Source organism: Protopterus annectens, chromosome 3.part1 (assembly GCF_019279795.1).
Source record: "Protopterus annectens isolate FY-2018-M chromosome 3.part1, PAN1.0, whole genome shotgun sequence".
In the NCBI taxonomy this organism is placed as follows: domain Eukaryota; kingdom Metazoa; phylum Chordata; order Ceratodontiformes; family Protopteridae; genus Protopterus; species Protopterus annectens.
The window spans coordinates 443,392,678-443,420,609 of NC_056732.1; the positions used below are offsets into that span (position 1 = coordinate 443,392,678).

Consider the following 27,932-nt stretch of genomic DNA (forward strand, 5'->3'; position numbering starts at 1 on the left):
ATTATAAAATACTGGCCAATGTGAAGTCAAAAAGTAGCACAATAAAAATGGACAGTGAGTTAAATGGGTGGATTAAAAACATGACCAGATTCACTTAATAAAAAAAAGGATTGTTTGTTGGGGTTAAGGGAGTTTAAGGCAAGGGATCCAAGCAGGCATTAGATGGTTATTAACTCATTACTGTTGATTTTGATGATGTGTTAATTTTGTCACTGAGCTTTTGTCACTATAACTTAATCACAGTACTGAAGTTTTGGAATTCTGTGCTATGAATAAGTACATTTACTGTGAGAAAGTAAGCTGAACAAAAAATGTGATAACTGCTTTCTTTGTTCAGCTGAAGATATTATTCTGATGTTTAATTATTCTTTAGACTTTCAGATCCAAACATATGAGATCCAGCATCCTGTCTGTTGGGACTATCACGCTTAATTGTTTGACTGCTGTTAGGCATTAAAAGAGTTAAAGTAAACATTAGAGTGAGGCAGTCCCCTCCTAACGTGAACTGTAATCCAGAAAAAACATCAGAAAAGTAGGAGGTTTAAAAAACAAACAAAAAAAAAAAAAAGCTTTTTTGGGTTCATGTAACTGTGGCAAGCATCTTCCTGTAGTTGCTACCACACAACACACACTGAGGGTTTATTGATAACCCCTAGGCAGTATCATCATTTATTTTTGAAGTTGCAGTATCCTTGCAAATTCATAACTCATTGCTAGTAATGCACTTTTGCATCAAGGACACCAGCTTTCCCCCTCACTCCACTCTATGTATGGCTCTAATAATCTATTCAAACAAGTAGTCTACACCTGTATTTAAAAAATGCAAGAGCAGCAGACAGTATAGGTCATCTGAGCAGAATGAGCTACTGCCTGGTGTGTTAAATGTTAGCAGATGTTGCCTTCAAGCAGTATACTGTCTGATCTAGGATTTCCAGTGATAAAACAGTAATGCAGTGGGGTGTTACATGGACAGCTGTATATGAGCACAACAATCAAGTAGTGTAGTCAGCAATGTCCTTGCCATTCAAGGTTGATTGTCCTTGGTTGTTTGGTGTAATTATTTTAAAGTCCTTACTTTGCCATTTTAAGCTGTTGGAACACTTAATATCCTTCCAGGTGTTTCAATCTGTAGGAAGCTGGCTGAAGCAGAAAGAATTGTTCAGTTTTACGCTTAGATTTTTTTTGGGGGGGTGTTAGGGAGGTGATCCAGTGAGGAGCATTAACCCTGTTTTGTGGCAGCTGTCTGTCATTTTGAGGCGCTGGGGGGCACTTTTAACATCTTTCCAAGTATCTCAAGCCACAAGAGTCTTTTTGAAGTGCTTTAAATTGATATTTTGTTGCTGGGGAGTGGCATTCTGCAGGAACTGTAACATTGTTCTTGAATTAGCTTTTGACTGTTTCAGGGTTGGTGGGTCACTTGTAATTTCCTTTCAGGTATTTCATGCCATGAGAATTTGAATGTTAGTAAGTTGCTTATAATCTGGTGTTGGAGATGTGATGCGCCAAGGAATGTCAGTTGGCACAAACAAAAAAGGAGGTAAAACTGCTTTTCAAGAATTCCGCTCTCTAGGCCCTTGAGCTATTATAAGGATTTTTAAGATTACCAAACTCATGTTTCAATCAACCTTTTGCTATCACATGTTAAGATTCTCTTCTCTTGTTTTATGCATTACTTCAGGAAAGGAGAGGAAATTATTGGGCTTCACAGGGAGTTTTGGGTCTGTGGGCTGAGGCAGGTGAGCTGTTGAAGTCAGAAAGCAGTACAATTAAAAAAAAAAAATCAAGGACTAATTGAAAATAGGTGCTGCAGTATTTAAATACTATTATTTTGAGTCTGGTGTTTTCATTTGTTGGCAACTTGTAATATGAATTTGCCTGTCATATGGTTCAGCAGCAGTTCATCTTTTTATATTTTACCTCAAGTATGCATCTGTTATGCATCAGCTGAAGATATTTCTAGAAAAAATATATTTTTAATGTACTGTGTTATGTAAAAGTAATAAATGAACAGATTGCAGATTTTGTGCTTTAATTACTGACTGCTTTTCCCTTCCTAGCGCCAGAAGATACGTGAACTTATCCTTCGCCAACACCAACAAAAAAAGTCTGGGCGTCTTGAAAAAGAACCAATGGTGTCATCTTCAGCAGGACCTGTTCAGCAATGGCAACAGGAAGATTTGAACAGACTGAATGAACCATATAACAGACCTCCTCCACCTTACCCTGGAAGCATAAGAACTGCTCTTGTTGCTCCAGGAAGTCAGAGGTTTTCATTATTTCAAAAGGATTTATATGCCACTTTTGCTGTTGATGGACAGTTTAGTAGGCCACATTTCCCAGGTAATATTGTCACCATGGGACCAAGACCACCGGGATTTAGGTATGTTTATTAAATTGTTAAAACTCAGAAATTATATTTACAGTTAAAATGTAACAGATGTGCTGAAAAACAGCTATCCAGATATTAAACTCCTTTGACTTAATTGTTTTTATGTAGTCTTGCTTTGTAACTATGTGAATTTTTTCTAACTGGTCAGTGAAGGTGCAACTTAACTGAAAAGTGAATGAAATGCTGCCCATATATAATAAAGTACGTTTTTTTTTTGTTTGTTTTCTTTTAATAGGTATGCCTTTCCAGCTCATGGCCCAGGGCCAGAATGCTTTCATGGACCACCACAGCAGATGCAAGGCACAGGGCTTCCACAGCAGCTAAAGAGACCAATATCTGTAGACACATCTGGGTCATTAAGTAATCCACAAGTAAATAATCACTTTGGAATTCCTTCACATTATCCACCTCAGGGCATAACATTGCAGCAGCACAATATACAGGGGCAACCATTTATCGAGCTACGGCACAGACCTATTGATAGACCAAGATTTCCTTTCACAACATCCACTAATGCAGCAGACCCAGCCTGTCAGCAGCAGAAAGTTGAAGGCTTTATTATTGAACAGAATCTAAGGTTCCCCAGTAATCTAGGAATGAGACCTATTGATACAGTTATGAAGCAACAGCTACAAGATGGAAATAGTGAAATGCATGTGCCTTCTAACATAGGACATCTTCCTCAGCATAGATTACAAATTCATGCTGATCATCAGCCAGTAACTCAGTCACCTTCTCTGAGTCATCCACTGGGTGATTCTGTTATTACTGCACTGCCAGCAGCACCTTCTGCTGCTTCTTCTGACACCATTGATGATTTGCCCATTTCCAGTGAGGAAACAGATGATCTAGAGGAAAAACTTGATCACGTGAAAGATTTAGATGATGTTAAAGATCTTGATGGTGTAGAAGTTAAAGATTTAGATGATGAAGATCTTGACAATTTAAATTTGGATCCAGAAGATGAAAAGGGGGATGATCTGGATAACTTGGACAGTCTAGAAACAAATGACCCCCACTTGGATGTTTTTTTAGCAGCTGGAGAGTTTGACATCATTGCATATACTACAGATCCAGATCTCGATTTGACTGACAAAAAAGATATGTTTAGTGAAGAGTTAGATCTTCATGACCCTGTGAATGATAGCATAGGTAATCAAATAACATCTGAAGAGAAGAAAGAACAAGTAAATGAGACTGCTATTTCACCAAAAGCAGTATGTAACTCAAAAGATATCTTGTCAAAGGGTTCAAACTCTTCAACTTCATCTGCAAATTTACACGACATTGAACAGATGGAAAATGGCAACTGTAGCATGGGTGTTTGTCCAGTAAGTGAGAGTGGTTCTGCTGAAACCGAACTAAATGGCAAAAAAGCTCTTGTGAAGTCCTCTGAGCAGAACATCCAGGACGAATCAGCTGCTCATGAAGACGCTGCTGATTCCACTGTAAAGAATGTTTTGAGGTCATCGCCAATACATGGACAAGACAAAACCAGTCCTTGTAATCTTTCTACATCTTCCCCATTGCTATCAGGCTTGGAGTGCAGTGAAAAAGCTGATCAGTCTGTAAATGAACCATTAAATTCACCATCTCAGGTTTTGACATCTGCACATTCTAATCATGTCTCAGGAACCCCACAAGCTTCAAACTCTGTGGTATCCCCAGAACAAATTACAGACCGTACAGTTACTCCAGAGTTGTCTGTAGGTCCAGGACTTGACCATAGCTTCTCACAGGCAGCAGATATTAATTCAAGTTTTTCTCAAGAGCAGCCATCAAGCCACGGATTTGGTGTGCAGGCTGTTTCTCAGGATGTGTCAGTTTCAAATATACAAGGTCAGATAGATGCATCAGTTTCCCAACATATATCTTTTCCTCAAGCTATAGGCCAGACAAACAGAGAGAGACCTCTGTTGCTGGAGGAGCAGCCATTACTTCTGCAAGATCTTTTGGATCAGGAGAGGCAAGAACAGCAGCAACAAAGGCAGATGCAAGCAATGATTCGTCAACGTTCAGAGCCATTTTTTCCAAACATTGGTATGTTACTGTATTCAGAAAATTATCATGTTAAATATGACTTTTTGGTTGTTCTTATTGCTTCCTTGGCAAACAGTATTCACTTTCCTCTTCCATTATAGTGTGTTATTATTGAGCTTTTATGTTGCATGCATTTGGTTTAGTATGAATCTTTTTGTAATGGGTAGCTTGTGGTACATTCACAATATATTTCAGTATTAAAACTTTACCTTGCTACTGCTGTTCTTGAAGCAACCATTTGTTAGCATGCAGTGTAAACACTAAAAACACATTACTGACTTTCTATGATGGTAATGAAAAGGGCATGCTGCTCTAGTACATCGTATTTTGAAGTACCCTTCTCTTAATGTACATGGCACGGTAACCAACTCTCTACATATTTATTCCAGTGTTTCTTTTGTTTCTTTTTGGATAAATCGTAATTTGCATAATCACATCAGTAGTCTTGATTTGAGGAGTTTTATAATGTCTTTGTAACTGCTTTATTAGTAGCAGTCATTAATAAAAATGTGAAGCTGGATTTTTTTCTTTCTTTGTATAGTGTATTTAACATCACATCCCAGTAAAAAAAAAAAATAATACTTTGGTTATTTCTTTTTTCTATAACACTCCATTTTTCAGTTCTGTTAATGCTTTCTTGAACCCGTTTAATCCAGACAAGACCCAAATAAAGTTTCTAAGCACCCAGAATTTCAAGATCACATCTCCTATACACTGGATCTGTGTTTTGGAAAAATCCTATTCAGTTTTTGTGCAACATAAACATATTAATGCAAACATTTCTGTACAGATATTCTAAATCTCCCAGAATATGTTTTGTATTCTGATAACTAACCTATCCTTTGCTTGACATGCAGCACCAAATATAGATTCATAGGTAAATAACTAGGCTGTCAGTGTGCAGACCGTTACAATCCTAGTCAATAACCAGAACTCAGACTCAACCCATGTACCTTGTACCTGTGAGGAAAAGATCTTAACCATTATGCCAACCCCTTCCCAAAGAAAGCATAACCCTTATTGGATTTGAACCCATTACCCTTTCACTAATGTTCATCCCAGCATGTCATTTGTAAGCTGAGCCACAGAAGCATTTGAGTAATAATACCCATTTGTTACCAGGTAGGCCCACTGGAGAGAGACTGTCCATTTTCAGGGGTGACGTAGGAACCAGGTGTGGTTTAGTGATTTGCTCACGGTTACACAGTAGACAAGTGAAGGCTGATGGAATCAAACACTGTATCACAGAAACTACAACTCATGGCTTTAACCCTATGCTGCAACTGCAAGGATTTAATAACAGTAGTTCATACTTATGTTTACATGTTTAACAGACTGTGGGATAAAATCTCCCCGAGGGTTATGGACCAAGTCTTATTTGTCATGTCATAACCAATAATCCTGTTTACTTTTTTGTAAGACATTAAACCGTACTTTGTTGCATTTGAGCCTGTGTTGTCCATTTACCAACTAACTGTTACTGCTGCCAAAAGAGTACCTGTGTTTGTCTAGCTTCCTATGTGTTCAGTGGGCTCAGGATGGGTATCTAATGTGTGTCTGCCTGGAGGGCAGGTGGCTGGCTATCATATCAGCTATATCAAGGATAGTCTACATCAAGGCTTTCATATGTTGACTATAACTTTGACTACTTCCATAGTGCCTTTTTTCGACAAATTAAACCTGCTCAGTCTATCATCTTAGACAAACCCAATCAGGACAATATAAAAGTGGTGCTGTTCAATGCTAGAAGAACTTGGAAAGACACTGCCCTCTTTAGAAACCTCTCTGTGACACCTACAAGGCATATCTGAACTAGCTTGAATCCCTTACTAGTAAATCAAACCCTGTTCTATTTGGAGATTTCAGTTGTCTATTAGCAGGAATACTTACAATACTTTGAATAAACATGTTCCATGCTTCCTAGACCATCAATGAAAACCCACTTGAACAGATTGCATGTTCTCTTGTGAAATGATCAAATATGTTGGACCTGTTCATTATAGGTATAGGACCATTATGCTCTACACCTGTCATTTCACCCTCTATGGATAGTCTGACCATCATGCATTGATTTTTCACTATTGGAATCCAGCCAAAACCCTCAGAAACCCTACTTTCTTCTGATATTTCTCTAAGCCAAATTTACTTCCTCTGTATGATGATGGGAGAGGAGTTTCTGGACATCACCTCTTGACGATCCAACAGCAGACACTTCTGCATTTCTCATTCTTTTCTTACCTCATTACATGCATGGAGACTGTGGTCCTGATCTGTAACAAGTATGGTGTCAATCTTTCATAGCAAACTGAAAACACCCCTCCTCAAATTTAAACAAAGAGCTTGTAAACAAAATTGACTCTTCCAAAGCTTAAGTATGACTTCAGAATTGCTATCTCTGTACAAACACATGTACTACTTTAGTTATATCAGGAATATTAGAAACATTACTCAGCACTGCTCTGAGTTGATGCATAATGACTGTATCTACTCAGCCCCCTCAAGACACAAATGATATGTTGACAGACAAACTTAGTTCAGACTCTGTCCCCCATCTCCATCTAGTGTAGATATGCTTGATCCCATGTCATTCCCCCCCCCTTCCCCAGAATCACCCTAAAGAAGTTCTAAAGGCTGTCTTAGAGGTGAAGGATGCCATCTCCATGGCGCATAACAAAATGCTGGAGTGCTTTCTTGAATTTCGAAGTACTGTCTTGCTGACCTGCTCCATAATCTATTGTATATGACTCTGTCATCTGGCTTCAAGCATTTTGCTGTGAGAACTGCAGTGGTTAATTTCTCTATGCAAGAGGAGCCCCACCACCACCTCCTCCTCTACTAATCCCGGAAGCTGTAGACCCATAAGACTGTTCTATACCATAGATAAGTACATCACTATGGATATCATAAACATGGATACTGGCAGCTTGAAGTTCCTTGACCCAAATCATTTTGAGTTTGTGAGGGGAACATTCTGATTATTCAATCTATCCAAAGCCATCACAGTATTCCTCACTCAATCATCATAGATAAACTTACCAATCTAAATGTAAACTCTTCCATCATTTGATGGATAGCAAGCTAGCTCAAAGATGGAATCCAGCAAATTAAGATTGCAGGCACACCCATTGAAAAGGCTTGTTACTATCAGTGTTCCCCAGGGTTTTGTACTTGGGGCTGCTACTATTTTGCATTTATTTACATGATGTCAGAGCCTACATAGGAGTCTGTAGCTTACTTCAATTTGCCAGTGATTGTAAACTTGGAGCCATTACCACCTTGTGGACTCACAGATTCAACGAGAGAACTGACAAACAAATTGTACCATAATCATGCTTTCGAGCCAAATGCCAAAAGTGTAGCATCATATCCACTGATAAACAAGAATACCTTTGCTCCTATTGCGCTAATGGTGCCTCACTCAAAATTAACAGTAGGCTCTCCTTTAACCACCATGCAGCCAAGATTGTTAAGAAGTCTTTTTGGTTAGCCTAGATTATTAAGGTTATTTCTCTTGGGTCCAAGGAATTTATCTTGCTTCTCTACTACTCCGTTATTATGTCCAGAATCTTGAAATGTCCTAGTTTTATCTCCCAGATAAAATCAAGGGCCTGTGCAAAACACCTTTGAGCCCTATTTATCTTCTGTTTCTAATTTAGGCTTCTTAGTAGTAACTGCTGCCTGGACTAAAAGACCTCATATGACCCTGATTTGAGCAACCCCTTCATATTCCCAAATCCAGCAATGCCATGAACATCTGTAAAAAAGACCTTAACCTTCAGTAAAACATAAGTTGAACCTGCTGGTATGATAGATACTTGATTCAAAGAATTCTTTCCTCCTGAACTGACTCCTTTTTCATGTTAAAGAATTTCCCTTACCCTCTTCAGATGCAACTTGGGTAAATTGATGGGTAACTATATATGCACCTCGAGTGTCTTCCCACAAACATTTATGAAAAGGGGTAATGAGTAGTGGGAATTCAAGTGGGTAAGCTACAAATGATCTACATAATCTGCTGCCTAGCAGTAATATGTGAACCTGTTAAACAATATAAGGAATCCTCTTCCTAGTATCAAAATAAGACCACATTGATATTGTATCAAATAGTTAATTTCTAAATCTGGTCATAGATGTCAGTTTCTTCCTCCTAGAATCATTAGACTGCATTGTTAAATATGACAATTTTACTTGCACTGCATCATGGTAAAAATAAGAGTTGGACACATTCAGGCCTTTGTTGTCCATAGGATAAATTTATTTATTTATCATCATCCCAAATGAAATTTCTCAAACATAGGCCTGATTTCCCTCAGAAAATTAGACAGGAGGATGTTTGCAGGAAAGTTTAAAAAAACTGTATAATAGGAGCACCAGTGCAGTGTAAGCACACACTGATCTATCTCCTTCCCTTATTTTTTTTTTCTTCTTCTTAACCCATTTTTCAGTTTCTTCTTTAACTCCTTATAAGTCTGCTGTCCTGAAGCATTTACTGTGGCACCCCAGATACTACATATGCAGTACCTCTCACAAACAGGCAAATTGCCTCCTCAGCACTGGCACAACATTATAGTTAACTGAAACAAATTTATTAACTTGAAAAATCCTAGTGCCGTCAAAAAGTTGAAAAAAGGTTATTGTAAATATTTCTCGGTTTTATGGTGGGAATCCCTTTCTAGCCTGTCTTCGGTGGAAACAACATTGCATGTCTGCAAGGATTTTTGTCTTTACCTGGGAACATACGTACTGTAGGTGGCCTGAATTTGGTCTAAATGCTTCTTGGTCAACATCAGTATAATTGACCAGATGGTGCGAAACGTCACACAGTTCTCAGGGTTGAGGAATATTCCTTTTCCCTGATAGTGTGATCAGTGTGATGTTACATTTTATGTATATAATTAGCAAGGGTAGTAGGAGGGGGGCGGCCCCGGTGGTGCAGCGGTTAGCGTTGCCGCCTCACAGCAAGAGGTTCTCCGGTTTGATTCTTGGCTGGGGTGCCTTCTGTGTGGAGTCTGCATGTCCTCCCTGTGGTTGCGTGGGTTTTCTCCGGGTGCTCCGGTTTCCTCCCACATCCCAAAGACATGCTGTAGGTGGACTGAACACTCTAAATTGGCCCTAGGTGTGAATGCGTGCATGTGTGTGCCTTCTGGGGAAGGTTGGGCGCCGGGCTGGCAACTCGACACCGTAAAACTCCACTGCCAGTCATGAGCGGACAGGTGATCTGCTGTGGCAACCCCTAACCGTGAAAAAGCTGAAAGAAGAAGAAGCAAGGGTAGTAGGGGATACAGGGGGGCTTATCCCCCCTTGCAAACTTCTTTGTTCTGTTTTTTGTAATTAAATTTTGCATGTGCAGAGGTTGTTTGTGTGGTGTCATGTTGATGTTGGTATGGTCAACGTCTTGTGGTCAGTGTATGTGATGTTGAGATACAAGTGTCTCAGTAAATGTGAGTATACCCATGTAAGTTATTGCCCTAATAATATCCATCAGTTTCTTACGAAGTCCAAACGTCATAAAGAGTTTCATTATTTAATTTGCTTTATATAACAACCCCCCATTAATATTCCAAAATGTGCCCGCTGATTGGTCAAGCGTGCACGTTGTAAATCAGACTTATACTAATGGGAAAAGGTCCGGTCGTCCGGACTTTTTCCATTATTATAAGTCTTTTTTTTTTTACAGCAATGGAGAATGCAAGATCTCCGTTGCTGTTTAGATACTGTCTCACTATGTTAAAGGAGTTTAACATAGCGAGACAGCTTTAAAATAAGTAACTGAGATCTTCCTTTCTCCGTTGCTTTTTTTAAAGCTATCTTGCTATGTTAAATGGGTTTAACATAGCGAGACAGCTTTAAAAAAAGCAACGGAGATTCTCCGTTGCTTTTTTTTAAAGCTGTCTCGCTATGTTAAACTCCTTTAACATAGCGAGACAGTTTGTAAAAAGCAACGGAGATCTTGCTTTCTCCATTGCTTCCACCCACAGCTCTGATGTACTGCGTAAGCATACGCATGCACAGTACATCAGAACTGCCGTAGAATAGCAGACAGCTGCAGAAGGGCAGAAAGTAGACATTATACAATGCCATTATTTAAGAAAAGTAAGTATTTTTTTCTTAAATAATGTCATTGTATAATAGCAATAACCCACGCCTGGGTGTGGGTAATTCTGGATTTACCCGCGGTTGTCTTTGGCCACTCGGGCTTCGCCCTCGTGACCAAACCACACCAACCATGGGTAAATCCAGCATTACCCACACCTAGGCATGGGTTATTGCTATACTATACCCTATCATATGCCTTTCCAATATCCAGCTGTATAATTATTTTTACATTCCATTCCATGTAAACCCTTTTTATTAATAACCCAGCTTTAAGTATTTTGTAAAGAGCATGTTTGCCACCAACAAATTTGCATTGATTATTCTTTGTCTTCTGAGGTATGCATTATCCCAAATGTACTCCAGTAATGAGCATAAACAGCATATGAGCATGGTTTGTTTTAAGACTGAAAGACACCTCTAGACTAAGGAGCAGGTTGAGATCCATACCCTCTTTAAATATAACCTTTTTTGGGTTATATACTGCTAAAGATATAAAAGCTGGCCATCTTCCAAAGTTTTACACAATCTTCCACACACCCAAACGGTCAGGCAGCTCGAGCTGAGCTGACTGAAAGGCAAGATTTGGTGCGAATCCCTTCAGAGCTTTACTGCCACCAAAGAGTGTGGTCCTCTGAGGCTTTTGAGGATCAGCAGTTTGCTTTTGCTGTTCCTTTGCTGGACAGGTAAGTTCCCTTTTGGGGAAAAAAGTTCCATTATCTTATTTTTGTTGCTGTTTTATCACTTTCCTCTTCAGGAAAGTTATTTTAAAGCTATGACTGTTCTGCTTTAACGGACTGTCACAAGACTGTAATGTACTTTTAAACTGAGCAGTCATTTTTCCTTTAATTTTAAAAGCTGTGTAAAATAAATGAAAACATTTTTTTCCTGTGGAGAATTTCGGTTTATTTTGATTTAGTAAAGCTGGCATAATGTTTTAAAGTGCTTTTTACTGTGTTTTTCTATCAAAAAAGTAACCTTTGCAGACTCATAATGTCTACAAGCTTTTGTTGCTTGTCTTCCTCAGGAAGGAGGCACCATTTTTGGCTTGACCATGGAACAGACTACCAGTCCCATGGGCAGTCCTTATTCCAGTCACAAAAAGAAAAAAAATTAAGCAAACAGCCTTTGCCACCACAGCAGGCTAGAAGTTTGCCTCTGATGCAGGTGGCTGACTCTGCCGAGGCTGTTTGTTTTACTTCAGATCACTCATCTTATACCCCAAATCCCCCTGGTTAGCGCCTGCAGCCACCATATACCAGGGTTTAGCTGTTGTAGTCCTCTCAGCAGGCAGGGAAGAGCCACTCTTGTCAGTCCTGATAAGAGGGAGCAGTGAAGGTTTTCCTATTGCGTTAGAATGCTGTATCCATCCCTGGAAAAGCTGCTGCTGCCAATTAGTAGCATGGATGGCCCTATTTTTCCTGGAAAAAAAAACAGAAACCTAAGCATGTGTCTACTCCTCAAATTTCTTTTAGTAGTAGTAGTTTACTGGGTCTGGCTTAAGGTTTAATTTAGGCTACTGATCCTTTTTGAAAAGCAGTTTCTGGTAAAAGAAAGAGGGGATACCTCTTTTCCTGAAGAGATTCAAGATTCTGAAACTGAATAGGTAAGATGCAGGGCAGGATACATTTTTTTCCCTCAGATTTGTGATTCAGACTAGGAGGAGTGCTTAGTTTCTGATTCTCCCTGTGGGGGTTTCTCTTTCTGTTAGGCTATTGCTAGAATGTGACAAGTGTTTTCAGTGGAAGAAAGCAGGTTTCTCAGTTCCTCAGAAAATACTATGAGTTGTTATAGAATGATTTTCAGGATCCTGCCCACATTCCTTCTGTTCCTATTTAGAGGTTGTGTGTATTACTGTTTGCAGGTTTCCTGATATTTAGCCAGCTGCCTCTAAAAAGGCATAGAATGCATAATGTTCCTTGCTCTTTTTAATTTTTTACACTGTTCTCACACACAGCCCTGCATAAGAATGGGAAAATTATTGATAGGTATGGGAAGAAGTGTATACTTCTCCAACTTTCATTTCAAAATTTTGAATGGTCAGGCTCATATGTTAGGGTTCCTTCTGACTAATTGTGAAAGTGTGAGAAATGTTTGATCTGATATTGTTAATCCTCGTTCATTCCTTACGTGTGTGCAGTCAGTTCCAACCTCAGAACCAAGCCAGCCATCTTCCAAGCTCGCGCCAGCTACAAACTCTCGAGCTAAACTCTTACCCAGAAATCTCCTTTCCCTGTTACCTCAGATTTTGTTTGCTGTGTCGCCATTTGGTCGTGTCAAGCTACTTTTCTTGAGCTAAGTACAATATTTTTCTTCATACCTAAGTTCTAAGACAGCTTTTTTCACAAAAATGTTATTAGATAGTTATGTCTTACCTTATCACATTTAGCAACAACCTTTTTCAACTCTTCTTCTCTTCTTACCGCGAGATAATTCCTTTTTTTACCATTGTTGTTAAACCCCTTTCCTTTTTACCTTCGGGTATTTCTTGTACCATGGCTGTTATTTTTCTGGTTTCTCCTTTTTTCCTTCTAACCATGGCAGATAAAAAAGGTAGTCCAGGATTTAAAAGATGTTTGGATTGTGGCCATAAATTACCTACTTCTGATGCACATTCCCCATGTGTCTACTGCTTGGGTGTGCCTCACTTAACAGTTGACCTGCCTTGCGGGTTTTTTAAGAACTTCTCTAACAGGATGTTAATTGAAAGGAAAAATAAATTAATATTGAAGGGGCTACTTAAATCTCCCTTTTCAGAGGCTATTTCTGGGTCGGAGGCTTCAACCCTTCCACGATCCCATAAGAAAAAGAGTGATGAACAAAAAAAGGCCAAGTCTCCTCCTTCGTCCCCAGCTGGGGACTCTCAGAAATCGAGAACTAAGAAAGCTAAGCTTTTCAGTTCGGATTTGACTTCTTCGGCTCCAGCGCTTTCGGTGCCTAGACCTTCAGCACCGAGGCCATCGGCGCCATCTGCGACTTCAGCACTGACTAGTGTGCCCCATACCACATCGGTACCGAGGAGCTCCTTGGTTCAGACTCCCTTACCGGCACCGACTGTTCAGTCGATGCAGACTGTTACGGCATCGATGGATGTTTCGACGCCCATTCCTTTTTCGGCTCTGACAACTTACCCAGCACCGACTACCCTATCGGTACTGACCATTCAGTTTTCGTCACCGATGTTTTTGACTCAGGCCTTAGCGCCGACAACCACTTCGGTAACAACCTCATTGTCAGTGCAGACCATGCCTTTGGCACTGATGATTCCCTCGATGCAGATACCAGTAGTTCAGGCCATTACAGCTCCGTTGTTTTCAGTGCAGACCTCCTCCGTGGTGGGCACAGAGCTTGCTGCATCCTTGGATAGACCTGACTCTCCCTAAGCCATGTCCGTGAAATCCACTAGAAGCCTCTCTGAACATGATGTGTTGCATCTTGTGGATCAGTTGCTTTTGGCCAGAGGTATCCCGCCCCCAGGACCTATCCTTCCTCGGGAGGTGATCACCCTTTACCAAAGACCCCTACTTATTCTCCTCCTTCATTGCCTTTGAAGCCCCTTGATATAGCACAGTCTTCCCCCGCTACAGTTCCCTTTATGGACCTCACTAAGGAGCCGCAGTTGCCTTTGTGGCAGGAGAGTCTTGCCATGGCCCAGGATGTCAGCTGTGGCGTACGTACTTTGGCGTTTCACAGCCATCCAGGGACTCCGGGTCGACAGGCTGAGCCACTTGGGTGAGGGGTGACCACCCCTCTTCAGGTAGACCGACCTTCCAGCTAATGGAGAAGGCTCTTGCTTCGGTTGGCACTACTGTGCTATCACTCTCCTCTCCCTCCTCTGGACCGCAATGTACACAAACCGCTCCTAGCGGACACCGGCACAAGGGCCTCAGGACATACTCCCACAGGAGACCCCTTTTGCTCTGTCTTCTCCAGCTTCTCCCTCTGAGGAAGATCATCAAAAGAGCTTGTGCAAGACGAAGCACATGGACTCCACAGAGAGTCCCTTACTGAAGACACAAACTTTGATGATGGGGAAGGGTCCCCTCGATCACCCTCTGAGGTATCCTTTAGTGATATCCTTGAAATCCTTAAACAGAGAGGTGATTGGCAGCCCTCTAACCTGACCTCTGAAGAGTATGTGTTCCTGCAGGCCTTCCATGCCCGCCCCCCTACCTCCTGGGTTACTCCACCTGCCGACGAACTTGTCCGGCTCATCATGCAGCATGCGTGGAAGGCTCCTGACACCGTTGAGGCCATTCCCTGGAGGCCATATAAAATTTTGTCCCCTCCTGCTAGTGATCCCCATTGGTCCAAAGGTCTTCCTGTAGATACCTTGGTGGTGGCGGCTGCAACTAAAAAGGACCTGGCAGAAGAAGAAAGCCGGACTTTCCATCTGCCCAACAAAGAGTCCCGGACTCTGGACAGAATAGGGAAGTGTACCTTTGCATCAGCGACCTTTGCAGTCAGGTCCTTGAACTGTATGGCACATTACCAGGATTCAAAGAGACTTAATTTCTGAGCTCTCTGAAACTTTGGCTGGAGCTGTGTCTGATGAGGTCCGTGACAAAGTGGCCTTTCAGCTAGCCACCATTGAATCGATATCCAAGTCCTCCATGCGCCTGATATTTCAGGCATCAGGAGGAGCAGCTAGAGCGACGGGTTAATGTGTTGTTCTGAGACGCCATGCCTGGATGCGCTTGTGTAATTTCACGGAACCCTTCAAGGCTTCCTTTCTCAATGCTCCCATTGAAGCCTTTTCGTTGTTCGGACCCAAGGTTAAAAGCACACTGGCCAGATGTGAACAGGACGGTAAGACCCTTTCTGCTGTGGGTGTCCATTATTATTCCCCTCAACGGGCTTTCTCCAGAAACCAGAAGAGTGGGAGGATATGGCACAAAAAGTCTCAGGGTTCTTTCCGTGACACACAGGCCGAGTTCTCCCCTAGAGGCAGAGGGGAAACTCTCAGGGAAGACACCCCTTTCGGGGCGGAGGGGATCCGCGTAACCAGGATTCCATGAATTCTTTCCCTGGCCAGTCCTACCAGTGCTCCTGAAGAGCGGCCCAACTGCTTTCCTCTGGAAGTGGTTGGGGGTCATTTCTCTTTGTACCCTTAAGCCTGGCTAACCATTACCACCGATTCTTGGGTGCAAAAGATAACCAGAGGTTATCATATCCCCTTCGACCTTTGTCCCGCTCCCCTAACAAGCTTACCCGACGTTCCACCCAAAGGGAAGCAGCAGCATTAGAGATTTCAAAGCTGCTAATAAAAAGAGTCATCCAAATAGTCCCTCCAGACCAGATAGGATCCGGATTCTACTCAAGACTATTTTTGGTGCCAGAAAAAAACTGGGACTGGAGACCAATTTTGGATCTCGGTCTACTGAACAAGTTTGTAAAGGTACAGAAATTCCGGATGGTCACAATACAGTCAATCATTCCACTTTTGGAAAAAGATGATTGGATGTGCTCAGTAGATCTTCAAGATGCATACTACCACATAAAAGTGGACAGACCATCAAGAAGATTCCTTTGCTTCCATGCAGGAGCCAGTCATTACCAGTTCAGAGTACTGCCCTTCGGACTCTCTACAGCCCCCAGAGTTTTCACAAAGTGCATGGCAGTCGTCACAGCTCACTTACGACTACAAGGATTCCAGATGTTTCCATACCTAGATGACTGGCTCATCTCTGCCACCACCACACATCTATTGGAAGAAGCCCTGGCATACCCTCTTCTCACTGCAGAAAGGCTAGGCATAACAATAAACTGGCTAAAATCCAGTATCGCCCCATCTCAGTCCATAGAATTCATAAGGGTCATCTTGAACTCAAAGAATTGCAGAGCATCCAATCCGGAGCACAGAATTGTAAGGATAAAGCAGCAACTGATTCCAATCCTTTCAAGGGAGAAATCCACAGCTCATTCTGTTCTCCAGTTGTTGAGTTCCATGGCAGCCTCCTTTACTATTGTCCATCTAGCCAGGTTTCACATGAGGCTTCTACAATGGCTACTGCTCACCCAATGGTATCCCTTTCAGTACCCTCTTTCAGCCAAGATTTGGGTAACTCGCAGATGCAAGCAGGATTTAAATTGGTGGATGGCGCACAATCCATCACAGTGGTCTCACCCCTTCTCCCCCCAACAGCCCAAGGCTACAGTGACCACAGACACCTCCCTGATGGGGTGGGGCTATTTCAGGGACAGACAGTCCAAGGTACTTGATCTGAAATGGAGGCCCATCTGCTTAAAAATGTTCTAGAGCTGAGGGCAGTGCTTCTGGCGTTGCAAGCATTCCATCCCCTGCTGCCGTATGGGACTATTGCGATACAGTCAGACAACATGGCAGTGGTCTGGAACATCAGCAAACAAGGTGGAACCAAATCTAACCCACTCTGTCGGGAGGCAATGAGAATATGGCAGTGGGCGATAGCTACCAACCGCTTTCTTCTAGCAACGCACACTCCTGGGAGTTCCAGCATGATAGCAGACAGACTCAGCAGGTGTATTCTACAACGTCATGAGTGGTCCCTGAATCCTTTGATAGTGGCGGAGATTTTCAACCGCTGGGGTCTTCCTTGCTGCGACCTCTATGCATCCCCGACCAGATACAAATGCAGCAGCTATTTCGCCCTGATTCCCCCTCAGGGATAGTCAACCAGGGATGCTCTAGTCCACGATTGGGCCTCGGGTCTACTTTATGCATTTCCACCTCTCCCCCTCATTCCCCAATTTCTGAAGAAAGCCCACCGGTTGAAAAGCAAAGTAATCCTCATAGCACCATATTGGCCCCTTCCTTTGGCTTCACCTGCTAGATCAACTGTGGATTCTCCATCCAACCCCCGGGGTTGATCTCCCATCCACAGAATCTGATTCACCCCAATTTGAACAGCCTGAAGCTCACAGCTTGGCTTCTCCAATTCCTTTGATTGTCAGGCAGAATGATCTTTCTTTGCCAGTACGTGACATTCTTATTGCATCTTATAAGTCTTCCACCAGAATTACATATCTCAGCAAGTGGAAAAGATTTACTATTTGGCTGAAAGAAAAGTGGGTAGATCCTTTTTCAGCCACAATGTCGATAGTGCTGGAATATCTGTCTTACCTTATTTCAGTCCGGTCTGTCTGCCTCTACCATTAGAGTTAATTTGGCCACAATATCTAATTTTCATGATGGTGTCCAAAACTCTTCTCTTATGTCACACAAATTATGCAAGACTTTCATAAAAGGCGTGAATCATCTAAAACCCCCTTTTAGTGAACCTACTCAACCATGGGACCTGCCATTAGTCCTACAAGCTTTGACAATGCCACCTTTTGAACCAGCTTCTTCTTGCAACCTCAAATATTTGTCATGGAAAACCTTGATGTTCTTCATCTCACATTGCTGCAGTCATAACCTGTGGGTAGTCCGCTGTCCTCATTCGGCCCGAATACCAAAGTATTAGGCTGGCGTCGGTCATGGTCGCTCAGATCTGACGTCAGTACGCCATGGTATTAAAGCGCATGACCGACATCATATCCTCAGTCTTTCTTGCCGCATGGTCCGAAGCAGAAGCAGCGTTTGTAAGTGCCGTTCGGCGTTCTGAAATTTTCGTATTCTGAGTTTCAGACCGAAAACCAAGTTGGGCTAAGTACCCCGTTGGGGAATATTTTTGTTTTTTCTTGCCTCAGTTAATTCCGGATGTCAGAAAAAGTGAATAATTGTATTTCTTGTGGGAAACAGATACCGCATAGGGATTACCACTCTCTGTATTCCTTGTTTGGGGCCTGAGCACGACGTAGTCGGGTGTCGCTTTTGTGCTAGATTTAATAAGCGCACCATTAAACGTAGGTTAGATTGGCGCTAGGCTTGTCTTCGTAAGTGGTGTAATTACAATATGCCGTCGGATCCTCCGACTCCCGCTAAGAAGCGCAAGGAAAAATCGTTAAGGTCCAAGCAGGATGAGTCGTCCGTTCCGGACGCCGGTTCTTTAGAAACTACGGTGGAATCTGTAGATCCAGCCGAGGTTTCAGCTGAGTCTCAGGGGGAGCCGTTAATTTTGCAAGATGTGGCCTCTCAGGAGTCAGGTCAGGCTGAGGGGGCCTCTCAGGTTGCTGTACTCCCTTCTTTGCCTAAGGTGGTTAGGCCTTCTCCTTCTGTCTCTAAGGTACCTTCCAAGGTCAGGCCTGGTTTGCCTTCCTCTGGTGTCAGTCCTAGTTCTGCAGGTTCTGTACCTAAAAAACACATGCTTAAAATGGCAGAAGATTTGATTTCTTTAATCAGGGGTTCTTTGCCCCTTCCAGATAAGAGGCCTAGGGTGGAGCCAGAGGTGGAAAGTTTGGAACAGGCTTCAGATTACTCAGAGTCTTCGGCTGAAGACATTCGGGATTTTCCTCCTTATTCTGATTCAGACGCAGAGGATTCCAGTCCTTCTGCTTCTCCTCCAGAGGATTTTTCTTTTTCAGAAACCCTGCATTCCATGAGGGAGCATTTTAAATGGGAAGGTCAGGATTTCTCAGATTCCCGAAAGAGGCTTAGGGAATTTTTGTTTTTACCACAACATCGGCCCTTGGCTATACCTCCTGTTTTGGATGTTGTTCAGGATGTTTTCTCTGAGGCTTCCCTTAATCCAGACTCTTTGCCTCCTGCGCCAGTTAAACCAGATAGATACTACAGAGTGCCAGAGGCTCATAAATATCTGTATAAGAGCCCAAGGGCTAACCCAGAAACTATTAGCCAGGGTCCTAAGGGTGTCAGGGCTTCTGTTGTAAAGAATCCAGTTCCTATGGATAAAGATTCTAGAGCTTTGAATAGGTGGGGTAAAAAAGTGTATACCTCTTCCACTCTAGCAATGAGGGCTTTGAATTGCCAGTTTCATATGTTGAAGTACCAGAATTTTCTCCTTACTCGGTTAAAATCTAAGGTAGATGCTTTGGCAGAGGGCATAGAGTGTAAGGAATTACAGGATTTGGTTCATGCCTCTGATCAGGTGGGTAAGCATTCTTTGCAGTGTGGTTTCGATGCTTTACAGGCTTCTTCCAGGGTGGCTGCCACTGGATCAGTTATTCGTAGGCACGCCTGGCTAAGGATCAGAACTTGTCAGAGCATGTTAAAGCTCGAATTTTGGATGCTCCTCTGCAGTCTGAAGTTTTGTTTGGTTATCCTGTGGAGTCTGTCTTAAAGAAAATGGAAGACAAAGCTAAGTCTATGCAGACTGTTAAGGATTTTTTGCAGGTGCAGCCCCCTAAGTTTAGCAAAAATTGGCCTACTAAGGGATGGGCTTACCCTTCTTCTGATTTACAGTCTAGGGGCAGATCTAGACGTGGTAGGGGCAGAGCTCAGGGTTCTTTCAGGCCTAGAATGTGGAGTTCCCCTGCACAATCTACTGGTGAGGGCAGGGGCCAGTCCTTTCGTAAACAGACCCAATGACCTGCATCTTCAGCTGCCAGATCCTTCCTGTCTGGCAGCTCCTCTGGGAGGAAAGTTGGCACTCTTCAGGCAAAACTGGCTTTTAGTCACCCAGGACAAATGGGTGTTGGACATTATAGACCGAGGCTACAAGTTTTATTTCCACACATTGCCTCCTTTCAAAGGCATGCCGGACGTTCCTCCTCAGCAAAGGGTAGAGGCTCACAAACAGATTTCTTTACTTCTTCAAATGGGAGCTATACAGCAGGTCCCTCTGTCAGAAGTGGGCCTAGGATTTTATTCTCGCTTGTTTCTTGTACCAAAGAAAGGAAACACTTGGAGGCCAATTTTGGATTTATCTATCCTCAATACATACCTGGACATTCCAAAATTCAAAATGTTGACGTTGCAACAACTTCTGCCTCTGTTGGGCAAAGATCACTGGATGGTAACTCTGGATCTCAAAGAGGCTTATCTTCATGTTCCTATCAGGCCCAGTTGCAGGAGATTCCTGCTGGCTGGGACTTTACATTATCAGTTCTCTGCATTGCCCTTTGGCTTATCTACTGCGCCCAGGGTGTTCACAAAGGTTCTGCCTCCGGTGATAGCCTTCTTAAGGTTAAGAGGAATACAAATTTATCCTTATTTGGACGATTGCCTGATTCTTGCTCAAGACAAAAACAAGCTACTTCACCATCTACAGTATGTTATGGCAGTGTTAAGGTGCCTAGGGTATTCTGTGAATGAAACAAAGTCCAGTCTAGTACCCTCTCAGGAAATGTGCTTTCTGGGTGTGAGACTGAATACAGCCTCCCAGATGGCTTTTTTGACCCCGGACAAACAAAGAAATCTTACACTTTACTTCCAACAATTGTCTCTACGGTCCAGGCTGACTGCAAGGACAGTCCTTCAAGCCTTGGGGTTCATGGCATCTTGTATTCTGGTGCTTCCCAATGCCAAACTGTATATGAGGAAGCTACAATGGTATCTCAAAAGTGTATGGACGCAACACTGCCACGATCTGGACACTGTCATTCAGATAATACCTTGCATTCAAAAGGAATTTTTGTGGTGGGCTCAGGAATGTCACCTAAACAAGGGACTCTCTGTGACCCGACCAGAGGCGAGTCAGATCTTAACGACAGATGCCTCAGACAAGGCTTGGGGAGCACACCTCAATGGAAAATGGGTTCAAGACACGTGGCCTGCCAGACTTCAACATTTACATATCAACTTGAAGGAGATGTTAGCAGTCCAATTTGCATTGATGGCTTTCAAGGATCTACTTCACCCAGGACAAGTGTTGATTCAAACAGACAACACAACTGTCATGTGGTACATCAACAAGCAAGGGGAACCCATTCTACCCTCTTTGCAGGCAAGCTATGATTTTGTGGGAGACTGCTCTCAGTTTGCACCTCACTCTTCAGGCAAGGTTTCTGCCAGGAGCACAGAACTCCTTAGCAGATGTTTTGAGCAGACAGATGGTGGATCCCCACGAGTGGAAATTGGATCCTCATGTATTTCGACAGTTGACAGTGATATGGGGACTCCAGACATAGATCTGTTCGCTTCTCCACTAAATTTCCAGTTGCCAAAGTTTTGCACAAAGATGTTTCATCCAACAGCTTGGAAAGTGGATGCTCTATCATTCAGTTGGAGCAATCTTCACGTCTATGCCTTTCCTCCTCTGCCTCTCCTTCCCAAGGTGCTCTTGAAGGTCAGACAAGACAAGCCCTCCATGATTCTAATAGCTCCAGATTGGCCTCGACAGCACTGGTACCCTCTGCTGAGAAGTTTAGTAGGAGCCTCCTTGGCCTTTGCCTTCAATTCCACACCTTTGTCTCAGGCAGGCAATCATTTCCTCAATGTCAGGATACAGTCCCTGCATCTAACAGCCTGGCATATTCTGTTCTAGAACCTGGAGGGTCGCAGCTTCCTCAACAAGTTTTGAATGTCATTTTGGAGGCCAGAAGGCCTAGTACAAGGAAAGTTTATGCTGATAAATGGAGGAGATTTTTTATTTGGAGCAAAGCAAAGAGCTTTGATGTTTCCAGGCCTAATTTGAGTGTTTCTCTTCAATATCTTACAGAATTATTAGACAAGGGTTTGTCTTTCTCCTCTGTAAAAGTTCATGCTGCAGCCATTTCTGCTCACTATGACTGTGATCCACCATTATTCTCTCATCCTTTGTTTAAGCAATTCCTTAGAGGGGCAAAGAATATAAGACCTCCGCGTAGAGCTCCTACTCCTTCCTGGGATCTCAATTTTGTGTTGGAAAAACTTACTTTACCTCTTTTTGAACCTGCAGCTACGTCCGAGTTAAAGTTTTTGTCTTGGAAAGCTGCTTTTTTGTTGGCCATTACGTCTGCTAGAAGGGTATCTGAATTACAGGCTCTAATGGCAGTTGAACCCTTCCTATTTTTCATAAGGATAGGGTATCTCTGCGTACTAACCCTACTTTTATGCCTAAAGTGGTTTCAAATGTGGCCTTGAACCAATCTATTCATTTGCCTACTTTTTATGCTGATCCCCAAAATAAAGGGGAGAAAATTTTGCACACTTTGGATATTCACAGGCAGTTGCGTTATTATTTGAGCAGGACTAAAGGGTTCAGACAGTCTCAACAGTTATTTGTTTCTTTTGCTTTGGGCTCTCAGGGGAAACCTGTTTCAAAACAAACTATTTCTAAGTGGATTGGCCATTGTATTGCTTTTTGTTATTCTCAACATGGTAAGGAGATTCCGGCTGGAATCAGACCTCATTCCACTAGGGCTATTGCCACTTCTACTGCTTTTTTAAGGGGTGTAGCTACTAAAGATATTTTGGAAGCAGCTACTTGGAGTTCAGTGCACACTTTTTCTAAACATTACCATCTCCCTCTTTATTCCAAATCTAGGGCTGGGTTTGCCACTGCAGTCTTACAGGGCATGTTAGCAGCTCCCAATGCTTTATGATTTTGCCAACCTCCCTTTACCTTTGCTTTGGGATTCTACCCACAGGTTATGACTGCAGCAATGTGAGATGAAGAACATAGTACAGTTTTGTACCTACCATAAATGTAGATGTTCGAAGATCCACATTGCTGCAGTCCAATTTACCCTCCCTCCTTCCCCTCTGTAGTTTGGAGTGGTTGTATGGTTTGGGTTGTAAATATTGTTTGTACATGGGTTTTGGAGGTTTTTCTGTTTTTGGCTATGGCCTTTCTTTTTAGGGCCTTCTGACATCTGGGGCAAGAAAGACTGAGGATATGACGTCGGTCATGCGCTTTAATACCATGGCGTACTGACGTCAGATCTGAGCGACCATGATCGACGCCAGCCTAATACTTTGGTATTCAGGCTGACCGAGGACAGCGGACTACCCACAGGTTATGACTGCAGCAATGTGGATCTTCGAACATCTACATTTATGGTAGGTACAAAACTGTACTTTTTTGGTCGCCATTACTTCTGCCAGACGTATCTCTGAACTTCAAGCCTTATGCATCAAGATACCATATTTGATTTTTCATAGAGACAGTGTCATTGAGAACTAATCCTTCCTTTCTGCCAAAAGTGATCTCTGAAATGTCTATTAATCAAACCATTGAATTACCAGTTTTCTTCCCCAATCATTCAAACAGAGGAGAGTGTTGCCTACATACTCTAGATATTCACAGGCAAATTCGCTTCTACTTGAACAGGACTAAGGTTTCTCGTAAATCAGACCAGTTATTTTTGGCCTATTCTGGACCTAGATTAGGATGTGCTGTTGCTAAGGTCACATTGGCTAAATGGTTAAAAGACTGCATAACCTTCATTTATAGAAAACATAATATCCCATTAACTACTACCATAAAGGCTCATTCTACAAGGTCATTGGCAACTTCTGCTGCCTTCCATGCCAGAGCCTCTTTACATGACATTTGTGCAGCTGCAACTTGGGCTAGTCCTCATACCTTCATCAATTATTACAAGTTGGATTTGGCCTCCAGGGGAAGAGCATCTTTTGGTTCTATGGTGCTCAGGAATGTCCTTCCATAAGAGCCTCCCAGGAATAAATATAGCTGGGAACTCTGCCCCACACGTAAGGAATGAATGAGGATTAACAATATCAGATAAAGAAGTTATGTCTTACCATAACATTCCATCTGTATTGTTGATCCTCGTTCAGTCATTATGACCCTTCCTCCTTCCCCCTCTTGGGGCTTTTTGTGGATCTCACCATTCGGTTCTGTTAGGCCATTTGACCAGAGGTAGCCTCTACCTTCTTTTGACTTGTAAACTCAATCTGAGGTAACAGGGAGAAGGGATTTCTGGGTAAGAGTTTAGCTCGAGAGTTTGTAGCTGGTGCGAGCTTGGAAGATGGCCGGCTCTGTTCCGAGGTCGGAGCCGACTACCCACACTTAATGACTGAATGAGGATCAACAATACAGATGGAACATTATGGTAAGACATAACTTCTTTTTCTTGTGAAGAAATATCTGCTTTAAATAATTTAGTTTCTTCTATTGCATGTCACTAGTCATTGTTTATAGTGGATGTATGATTCTGTTGATACTTCTTCCAGGGCTATGGCCACTGTACTGTTTGAGGAGGTTTGCATGACTGCATTCTCAGAACCTCCCAGATCATATAAAAATGAGATTTTAAATTCATCCTTGGATAGATATTGTGTTTGGCTCTTTTGCTGCAGAAGTCATCACAAAGTGTGATGAAATGGGAAAACTGATCCAGGGAATTTCTGAGATTTTTTTTCAGCCCTCTTTTCCCAAATTTCACAAGGGATTTTCAATATCCTCAACCAGTCTTTACAAAAAGCATAATAAGCAGTCTTAACAAAATACAGGTTAATAGATGTTTAAGGAGAAATGGCAAGGGGGATCCAAAAAGAGGTCTCAAAAACAACAACAACAACAACAAAAAAAAGACAGTCCAACAAGTCTGATTGACTATTCAAGTGACCTTGTGACTTCATGCTATCCTGGTTCCTTTTTTTCCAGAAAGTCTGAATTTCCATTTTTCTCACTGGCAACCGATTATTTCAGACATACAGTTTCTGAAAATCATTCTTCAAGGTTACAGATGGCAGTGGGAGGAAATTCCTCCTTTCCAGGGTGTCATTCCTCATCCTGTAGATCAGACTGTCTTGTTTTCACTGGTTTTTCATCACATATTATTCCAAGGATAGTGATAGAACTAGTTCCTTCTTCCTAGGTTGGAAGGGTTTTTATTCAAGGATGTTCGTAGTGCCAATGATAGAAACTGTGTGCAGACCAGTTCTGGATCTTTCTTTCCTAAACCTTTTTGTGATAGTGCCCAAATTCAAAATGATGTCGCAACCTGTTACTTCTTCCTCCTCTTTCCAGTTTCCTGGTAGCACTAAACTTAAAAGATAATTGTCATCACATCCCTGTTCACCCAAACTTCAGACGTTTCTTATGGTTTTGTGTGCCTGGATCACGTTATCAGTTCGGTCTTACACTTTGGCTTATCTCTGCACCAAGATTGTTCACAAAGTTGTCTAGCTCCTGTTGTAGGTGATTGCAGCCTACAGGATGCCCGCATTTTTCCATATTTAGACGATTTGCTTATCTTTGCATAGCCTTTTTAAAAGTGTCAGGAATCTTTCTCTTGGGTGAGAAAACTTTTACACAAGACCTGATTCCAAGAGAACATTTAAAAGTCTTGACTCCTTTGCACAGGTTTCTTTTCCTGGGATGTCAGCTAGATATCTCAGTTCAAAGATATTTTCTTCTACAAGGAAAAAATAGATCTATATTTAGATCTATTTCTAAGGTTTTCTACTCGGACTTCAATCACTGCGAGAAAGTACCTCAGGATTTTGTGTCTGATGGCATCTTTCTGAAATCTCTCTGGTCTCAGCACCAACACCCTTTATCTTTTCAAATCCCAGTGCTGGGGTTAGTAGAAGAGGAATCACTTGGAGACAACAGATATCCTTAAATCCAGGTCTCCCCTTCTCCCTCCATGCTCCAAAGCAGTCATTGATCACAGACATATTGAAGTTTGCTTAATGAGCAGTTTCAGGAGGTACAAAAGTGCATGGGGTGTGGGACAGCAAGGATTGATGAGAACAAATAAATGTGAAGGGGATGCTTGCATTGATCAAGACACTGAACTGTCTGAACCACCTTTAGACCCAGTGACCTCTTCAAGTGGTTACAGACAGTACCACAGTCATGTAGTACATCAGCAAGTAAGGGCAAACCAGGTCATAGCCCCCTTTGCAGACTAGCAGCGTTAGCTTGGGCTTATAGCTTAACAGTAGTCTCACTCTACGGGCATCCTACTTTCTGTCAGTGCAAAACTGTGTGGCAGACAAGCTGAGCAGGACTTTTGCAAACCCCAACAAATGGAAACTAGATCAAGGTGTCTTCAAAGTTTTTATCCATCTATGGGGAGTTCCTGAAGCAGACCTCTTTGCCTCCTCTCTAAATAATCAACTGACAAGATTGTGTTCCAGGACTCCATGCAGGAAGGCCTGGAAGGCAGATGCCTTTTCTATTGATTGGACAGAAATTTTCCACCCTTTCCTCTAATATCCAGGGTACTTCTCAGATGGAATCCCTGAAGGTCGTTGTGGTGACTCTCTTCTTTTGGAAATGGCCAGGAACAATTACAACAAGCTTTTTCACAGACTGGATCTACTCACACAAGAACAGGGGATGTCTGATACAACCAGACAACAATCAATTTAATTTCACTGTCTAGATGATAATTCCTTGTAGGCAGCTGTTTACTAAGGACGTGCAGCAAGTAGTAATGGAAGAAAGAAAGCATACTATTAGGTTCATAGTTTCATACTAGGCTATCTGCCCTAGGGCATTTATAAGCCTAGCCAGAATGTGTTTGGCTTTCGCCACCCATTTTAAATTTATTTTGCTATGCCCTTTTTCGAGGTTAGTATACTGTGCCTCTGTCTAACAGTGACACAGAAGTGATACCCGGGGTAAATCTACGATCTCCCATCCACTCATCAAGATTCCTCTTGAAGAGAGTCAGTGAGGGACTCTGCCTAACCTGGACTGGGATTTTATTCCAGAGTGAAGGGAGCATCTGGGTTATGAATCTGTCCCTCCAGCATGTCCTATTAATTTCAGTGCTGAGGTTCAAGTCTCTCGAGTGCGTAGCTCGATGGGATTTGGATTTTCTGAGGTGCAGCATGTCCATTAATTCTGGGTTGGACATGGCTTTATATGTCAGTCACAGATCGCCTCTGAACAGGTGGTATGCCACTGAGTAGAGCTGGAGTTTCTTTAACCGGGCAGCATATGGCATCAGTTTGAGCCCTTTGTTCCTCTTGGTGAGGTACTTTTGGGGTCTTTCCAGTTGCTGCAGGTGTCTGGTAAGGTACATCCCAAAAGGGTCCTTGTACTCAATTATGGGCCTGATGAGGGATGAGTAAAGAGGCACAATGACCTCCCCTGATCTAGATGTGAATCCCTTCACGATTAGGTGGGCTATATAAAATGTTTTTCTAACCACTTTGGCCACGTGGTTGTCAAATGAGAGATTGCTATCAACTTGGGTCCCCAGGTCCCTGATTACTACTTCTGCACTTAATGGATTACCACCTATGTGGTAATTTGTGGGCACTTTCTTTTTGCCAAAGGGGATGACTATACACTTTTTGGCATTTAGCTTGAGGCCATGGCTCTGGCACCAGTTGTCTGTTTCTATGAGGCCCTCTTGGAGGATGCTTGTGTCGGCTGGAGAGTAGATTATGGCACCCAGTTTGCAGTCATCTGCGAACTTGGTCAGCCACAGTCCTTCCGTGTTGGCCTGTACCTCCGAGAAATATATACCGAACAAGAGAGGTCCCAGGACTGAGCCTTGTGGGACACCACTTGTAACTGGTTTGGAGTCTGACATGGCTCCAGCAATTCTAACCATGTGGGTTCTGTCCTTGAGCCAGTTTGCAATCCATCTAGTGACATAGGGGTTTATATTTAAGCTGGTGAGCTTATCTATAATGCCCGAGTGGGGTATTGTATCGAAGGCTTTTGCAAGGTCCAGG

General features: G+C 42.5%; 1 protein-coding gene across 1 annotated transcript in view; it reads left to right on the plus strand.

Moving 5' to 3' along the window:
• Positions 1-27,932, plus strand: part of KMT2C (lysine methyltransferase 2C) — a gene marked incomplete in the record, with an annotated part of 4,117,755 nt that overhangs the window by 3,013,103 nt on the left and 1,076,720 nt on the right. The window contains 2 exon segments of the mRNA XM_044066891.1: positions 2,058-2,380; positions 2,625-4,429. Coding sequence (XP_043922826.1) covers positions 2,058-2,380; positions 2,625-4,429 — 2,128 coding nt within the window.